Source organism: Alosa sapidissima, chromosome 6 (genome assembly GCF_018492685.1).
Source record: "Alosa sapidissima isolate fAloSap1 chromosome 6, fAloSap1.pri, whole genome shotgun sequence".
NCBI classification, from domain to species: Eukaryota; Metazoa; Chordata; class Actinopteri; order Clupeiformes; family Clupeidae; genus Alosa; species Alosa sapidissima.
Window position 1 is genome coordinate 36,771,491 of NC_055962.1, and position 7,585 is coordinate 36,779,075.

At 40.4% G+C, this 7,585-nt stretch overlaps 1 protein-coding gene across 2 annotated transcripts; it reads left to right on the forward strand.

Moving 5' to 3' along the window:
* Positions 1 to 2,411: 2,411 nt before the first annotated feature.
* LOC121711076 (cationic trypsin-like) lies at positions 2,412 to 5,915 on the forward strand. 2 transcript variants are annotated; one of them, XM_042094375.1, is made up of 5 exons: positions 2,412 to 2,605; positions 3,503 to 3,599; positions 4,043 to 4,266; positions 4,494 to 4,606; positions 5,343 to 5,915. In XM_042094375.1, exons 1-5 carry the CDS (start codon positions 2,488 to 2,490, stop codon positions 5,502 to 5,504), a joined length of 714 nt encoding a protein of 237 aa, XP_041950309.1. In that variant the 5' UTR covers positions 2,412 to 2,487; the 3' UTR covers positions 5,505 to 5,915. The 2 variants fall into 2 exon arrangements, with proteins under 2 accessions (XP_041950309.1, XP_041950308.1); XM_042094374.1 differs by having other exon boundaries at positions 2,417 to 2,605; positions 3,419 to 3,599.
* The last annotated feature ends 1,670 nt before the right edge of the window (positions 5,916 to 7,585 follow it).

Sequence of the window (7,585 nt, forward strand, 5' to 3'; positions counted from 1 at the left end):
CTCCTCTCTCTCTATCTCTCACTCTGACACTACCTCTGTCTCTCCCCCCTTTCTCTCTATCCCTCACTCTGTCTCTCCCCTCTTTCTCTCTCTATCCCTCACTCTGTCTCTCCCCTCTTTCTCTCTATCCCTCACTCTCCCTTGCACATCCTCCCTCACCTTCTCTTTCTTCCTCCTATCTCTCCTTTTCCGTCCTAATTCCTGTCTCTCTCTCTCCCTCCCTCCCTTCTCCCTGCCCCATGTTCAGGAATGAATGGGAATGTTACCCAACTCCCGGCGTGCTCGGGCATGATCGGATCGGAGCGTGGAACGCCGTGAGGAGGCGAACAGGCCAGGCCAGATTCCTGGAAGGTGCTGGCTCGCCAAGTTTCGGGTCAGGCCCAGACTTTCCCACGAGAATGTCACAGGGACTGAACCCTGGAGATGCCGCGTGTGTGTGTGTGTGTGTGTGTGGGGGGGGGTCCAGATGGGGATGGGTCGGGGGAGTTCTGGCAACAGAGGTATTCTGGATATGTTCCATCAAATGTGTTCCAGGATTTTGCTTTAAAAAATATGAATATGTTTTGAATATGAATTTGGCTAGTCTCAAATAAACTTTTAGCTGACAAATTAAGCTGCATAACCAATACGCATGAATTTCTCTGTTTGTTGTCATTGCAAAGATTATGAATGACGCATTTGAAGCTAGAACAAGAGAGAAAGTCAATTACAGGGCTTGCCATCTGTCGGTAGCTGGAATGATTTTGACATCTGGTGATAGTTAGCAATGAATATAGCCTAAGGAAGAGTTTCCCAACCACTCACCCATAAACTCAGGTTAGTGAGGTCTATGCAGGCTGGACACTAAATGCGATATCAATGTGGAACATGGGCTAAGCATTGAAATAAAGTGGGATAACCTCACTTGTTTGTTTCCAAGACATTGCTTTTGGGGCAGCCGTGGCCCACTGGTTAGCACTCTGGACTTGTAACCGGAGGGTTGCCGGTTCGAGCAACCCTCGAGCTGAAGTGCCCTTGAGCAAGGCACCTAACCCCTCACTGCTCCCCGAGCGCTGCTGTTATTGCAGGCAGCTTACTGCGCCGGGATTAGTGTGTGCTTCTCCTCACTGTGTGTTCGCTGTGTGTGTTTCACTAATTCATGGATTGGGATGAATGCAGAGACCAAATTTCCCTCACGGGATCAAAAGAGTATATATATTTATACTTGCTTTCTTCAGAAGTATATGTATATAAGCATAGCTATGATATGCATCTGATTTCACGAGCTCACTTACATAATCTCCGTCTGAAATATCAGGAGGGGAGCAGTACATGAAGGAGCCGGCTAAGTTCGGAGTTCCGTGTCGGTATACGTTGTTCAGATATACGGCCCAACCGCTGAGTTCCAAATGTCGGGATACGTTGTTCAGATATACGGCCCAACCGCTTGATATCCGCAGAACCTGCGGCCTGCACCTATGTCTGAAAGCAGCTATAGGTACATAATACATTGTGTGATTCCCACTTTTGCTGAATAAACCTTCGATTGGACAACTGTGAGTCTCATCAATCGTTACAATATAATATGTTATCTCTAGTGTATCTCAGAGCTGTGTCTGTTTTTTTTTTTTCAAAAATTCTTTTTGAAGTAAATGAAATGAAAATTAAATGAAATGATGCCAACCTATGCTACTCTTTTTATCTATACCAAATTGTAATGGTCATCTCAATGATGCATGGGTTGAATTCATAATATTTCTAAAGTCAAAGTCAAAGTCAAAGTCTGCTTTATTGTCAATTTCTTCACATGTCAAGACATACAAAGAGATCGAAATTGCGTTTCCTACTATCCCACGGTGGAGACAAGACATATTTTACCAATTTGGTCCACAGACAAACATAACATTCAAGTAAACAATATAAAAAGTAAAAATAAGAAGGCACATACAATGAAGAAATAAGAGCAGCAAAATTTGGTAGAAATTGTGCAATTGTGCATACAGTAGACAGTCAATATAATAGTGCAAAAGTCAGGCCAATAAATGGCTGAGGTAGTTTTGTTTGACCTAAGTATGCAAGTGGCATAGTGGTGCAAGTTATGTAAGAGCAGCAGAAGTGTGTTCAGAAGTGTTCAGGACAACAGGACAACAACAACAAGTTACAAGTGTGCAAGTGTACAAGTGGAGTAGTGCAAGTGGAAACTAAACTAAACTGCCTGATCTTAATCAGGCAGCTCTCTTTCACATCAAGAAGGTCCAGTACTGTATATCACCCTTCTCTTGTGGCTACTGTTTCAGCCAGTTGAATGTCTTGTATTTTATTTAACTGACGATCCTTGGAGAGCCATACTTTTACTGTTGTCTGTACTATTATGCAAAATCACTACATGCGGGAGCTCTGGGGAGGACCGATAACAAATGTTTTTAAGCTTTATCTTTATTCTAGCGTGGTGCGCAAGTTTGGACCAGTGGAGTTTGAGTTGATTGTCCAGTCACCGATGGTTGTGATATGAAGGGCTTAAAAGACAGCTGGGTCCTTGCCAGAGAATCATCCATGTCCTGGAGGAAGACCACCACAGCGACCACGATGAAGACTTGTGTCATCCTCACTCTCCTGTTGATGGCAGGTGAGTTGTACTCTCAGTCTGAAATGGACTGAACGGTGATGAATATGTATGTATGTATGTATATATATATGTGTGTGTGTGTGTGTGTATGATGTTCAGAGTGGATTCATTTTATCTGGGTAGATGTAAGTGAGCTTCATGCAGAATACATTGTAAATGTATGTGTGTGTGTGTGTGTGTGTGTGTGTGTGTATGTAGTGACGTTTCTGTAATCCTTGCACTCCTAGCAGATCTGAATAGCTGTGCTCAATCAACAGATTCAGATTCATGTATAGTCATTGCATATAGGTCCCTTACATATATGGTATGTAATATGTTTTAAAACAGTCCTTATATGGGTATAACAAAATCCAGTCAAATACTAATTCAGAGAGGTTTCACCTAGTGCAAGGCTGCATAGCATATTTAAAAGAACACAATGCTGTTCATTTACCTTAACAAAATAACTCCTTCAAACTCACTTTAATGCTACACTGACTTATAATACAGGGTAATGAAGTCTGACATTGGCAATGCCTAGAATGCTTGATACAGCACTAACATTGTTGATCAGATAGGATTGTGACCCTTTTAGTCAGTTTATGACTAACTGGTACCATCTTACGCTGAATGACATTAAATGTTGATGCCAAGGGGCATAGAAATCTTCCATTGTGTTCCGGTAAAGCGACCATACAGATATTCTATAGTAGGTAAAACAATTGAGATAAATATATGTCTTGTGCAAATAGTGACAACAGCACAATTGGCAGTCTGTCTGAGGAAAGTTACGATTTCAGTTAATAAATAAATAAAATCTCCTCCTCCTCAAAGCTGTGTCACTAGCAGACATCCAGAAGAGGGTAACCAGTGGGAGGGCCTGCAAGGCAGAAGAGTCTCAACAGCATGTGTTTGTAGAGGCCAGAAAGGAGGGGAAAGTTGGGCGATGCTGTGGCACCCTCATTCAAGGAGGATCCTGGGTCATCACTGCAGGGCACTGCGATGTATTTGGAGAGTAAGTATATAAGTGTTTTTATACTTTGCAGTTTTTAAGGTGGGACCCTTAAAGATGAAGTAGTCTTTATGGTCAATGCATGTCTTCCTCGGGTTGTGTTCGTCATGATGTGTTGCACAATTCTAAATAAAAGACTCAAACATGTTAGCGAGGGGTGTGCAAACATTCCAAGCATGTTATGGGATATGCAGTTCTCTTAATCTACTCATAACAATACAGTGTTGACGCCATAAAGTGCAAAGAGAAGAAAATAATCCAATTCAATGTGAAATACAGAAACATTTGTGACAAAATTACTTTTAGAACTTTTTTTACTTTTTAAAATTATACTTTCATAGATTAACAGAAGAACAAGAACAGTTCTGTGGCATCAATGTCTTTTGAGAATGAAACCACTTGACATATTGAACTGACTTGACTCACAGTAAACCTTTCATCGCCAGATCATTACGTGTTATAGGGCTAAATGGTGACCATGTCGATGTGGACCAGAAAGACATTAAAAAACACAAGAGTGCTGATCTCATGCTGTTGAAGTTATCCAGAACAATGAGTGGAGACATTTCTCTCCCTGCTGATGATGACTGTAAGCCAGAGAATTTTCAGGAAATGATGGCATCTAACACTCCTTCTTTGGTGCTTGTTGGTCAGGATACTAGTAGTGGTGGTACGTTATAACTTTTTAAATCTTTTGCAAAGTATGCTTCTTATGTAGCCTCAATGTAGAACTGATTTAGAAATATGACAGATTAGCTACAGTAATGCAAACAGTAAACAGTAATGTGGTTATATACCAACAAGCCATTACAGTTGTTCACATTAATATATGTCTGAAAAAGTGGCCTAACTGAAGTTTCTCCCTCTCTTTCTGTGTGTGTGTGTGTGTTTTAACAGACGCGGGGAAAATCATGTGTGGTGATGTTCACCTGGGAAGAGCCTCATATGAATGGAAAAGCTCAGGTCAAGTTGTTCACTTGGGCATCACACTATCATCTCAAGCGCTCGAAGTACGTTTTTTGGCTTATATTTCTACTGTTTTCAGATATAACCTACTGAATAAGGATATGTGTCTTGAGTATATGAATATAGAAGGATATGTCTTAAGTGCTTATTTCTGGATTTTTACTGTGGAACTTGAACATGAATCAATTCACAACACAGATTTGTTACAAGATGCAGTTCTCTAAACCAGCAATTTGCTACAGCATGTTCTGTAGAACTGGGGGGTTGACTTCAGTGTAACAAATCACAACTGTATCAACATTTACATAACAATGACTTTATTACAACACTCATTATTCTGTGACCTAATGTAACATTTATCGATGTCATTGTAAATGCTTTTGATACAAGTGTCTGTTAAGAAACTAGACATAAACATAAACATAAATGAAGCACTGTGGAAATACAGCCTACGTAAGATAGACAGAAAGACAGAAATAAATAAATGAACAAATACAGAAAAAAAACAAAGAAATCCATAATAGAATGTATTTATAACTAGTTTCATGACCAAACTGTACATTCATCTATTCATTTGTAGGCTACATCTCATAATTTATGTCTGCATTTATTTATTTATCCTGTCATCTCATGTCCTCCATATTCCATATAGAACGTCTAAGGGATAATGCCCGACGGCAGCTTCATCTTTTGTGTGAATTTGCCTTAAAACTGCTGCGATTTGTAGGTGATCAGATCAGATGTGTTCATACACTAAGAACCTATGCATGTCTTTTTCAGGGGGACTCAGGTGGAGGTTTAATTCAAAAGAACGCCCTGAATAAATATGTTCTTCAAGGTGTTAATACAAGATATGACACAAAAGAAACAGTGTCTTTGGATGTATGTCACTACAGAACATGGATAAATAAAAAAACCACAAAACACCACAAAAAACACTAAGTGTTAACTGCTAAGTGGTCTCATTTGAAAAAGCCAAATTCAAGTGTATTCATTGACACATGTCAATGTTCATCAATCAATGAATCATTCATTTATTTGTATTGTGTGTTACAATAGGTTATGTAAAATGATTAACCCTATTTTCTAAATTGCCTCTGAAAATTTTCCAGGGTTTTAACAGACTCCTGTCTGAATCGGGTACACCTGTTCGGTGCAGCAGCAGATGATATTTTGACTATCTGACTAGAGCATCAAATATTGCGTTTTATCCTATACATTGCATTCAGAATGATTTATCTTCTTGACATAGCCCATACCAGTGACATACAATCACTTTTGACTGAATTTGATTGCTGATGCTGTACTTTGGAGTAATAATAAAGAGATTTAAGATCTTCCTAATAGCATGAACATGTATCTGTCCTATGTTCTTCTTGTGTCTGTGCTAATGGGTCATTCACATACCGCACTTTCCAGAATTATATGTGGATGGTGCAGAACAGGGAAAGGAGAAAGAGTGGTGTTTATTGATACTGATAACAGCGGCTGGTGCATTGGTTGGCAATTTGAAAGCGGCGGTTTTATAAAAGCTGAACACACAGCCATACCGCACCCAAGTAACACAGTCATCTCAAATATTGTAGTCAAAACAAACAGGTTATTTAGTAGGGTTATGGTTAACCTTACACATAAGAGCACGAATGTGTTCATGACACGCTGGAGATTTGTAAATCCCAACCTCCTTGGGGAAAATTATGCAAGGCCAGATGTTTCAAGGTTGGGTCAAATGTTTTGCCCTGAGTAGCCTACTCGACTTGTGATTGCATTGTCACTAGTGGTGATCTACTGTTTTTTGTTGTTGTTGTTTTTTAACAAATCTAGCTATGTATGCACGGTGTGTAAACTATGGATTCTGTGATCAGGTTCACAAACTCTATTTCTGAACCTTCATATGAACTTGTGGCGTCTATATGAGCATGTATAATCGCTCACATAGTTATCTGGGACAGTTACGATATTATGGCTTATAATCAAGTTCCCAAAATGAAATGGGATGTTTGTGTCCAGAAACAAAGTGGACGGTCACTGTTGTGCTTGATTGAGTTTGCTTTTAGGCACAGCTCTGTTCCTGCAGCCTCAGTGCATGACAGTTCCAGCCAAACAACAACCACTTGGCTGAAGGAATATGGAGGAGAGGGCTCAGTTAGTCGGTGATCTCAAAAGAATGGAGCAATAAAATACACCGCCTGGACAAAAAAGGTCCCCACCTGGATTTAACTAACCAATACATATGAGCCTCCCTGTGGGGGCAGTGGTGTGATCTGGGTTGCTGCAGGTGGTGAGGTCTAGGTTCAGCAATGTTATGTGCCCAAAGAATGAGGTCAGCTGACTACCTGAATATACTGAATGACCAGGTTATTCCATCAATGGATTTTGTTTTCCCTGATGGCATGGGCATATTCCAAGATGACAATGCTAGGATTCACCGGGCTCAAATTGTGAAAGAGTGGTTCAGGGAGCATGAGACATCATCTTCACACATGAATTGACCACCAGAGTCCAGACCTTAACCCCACTGGCCACCACAGAGTCCAGACCTTAACTCCATTGAGAATCTTTGGGATGTGCTGGAGAAGACTGCGCAGTGGTCTGAATCTCCCGTCATCAATACAAGATCTTGTCGAAAAATTAATGCAACGCTGGACAGAAATAAATGTTGTGACATTGCAGAAGCTTGTGGAAACCATGCTATGGTGAATGCGTGCCGTAATCAAAACTAAAGGCAGTCCAACAAAATATTAGAGTGTGTGACTTCTAATACTAATAAGGCCTATAGACCTTTTTTTGGCCAGGCAGTGTATTTTCGTCCTATCAATTCGTCCTTTCGTGCTAGCAGTGACCGCAACACATTCGGAACAGCACCTCAACAGTGGGACTACTTCCATGTCCTGTCGCACAGACTTGCACATGAAATTCAATGACATTAAACATCTTTTTTTTTACGTTTATTTTTTGGGCTTATGTTTTTTTTAACGAGATAGGATAGTGGAGAATGACAAGAAGCGAATGGGAGAGAGAGT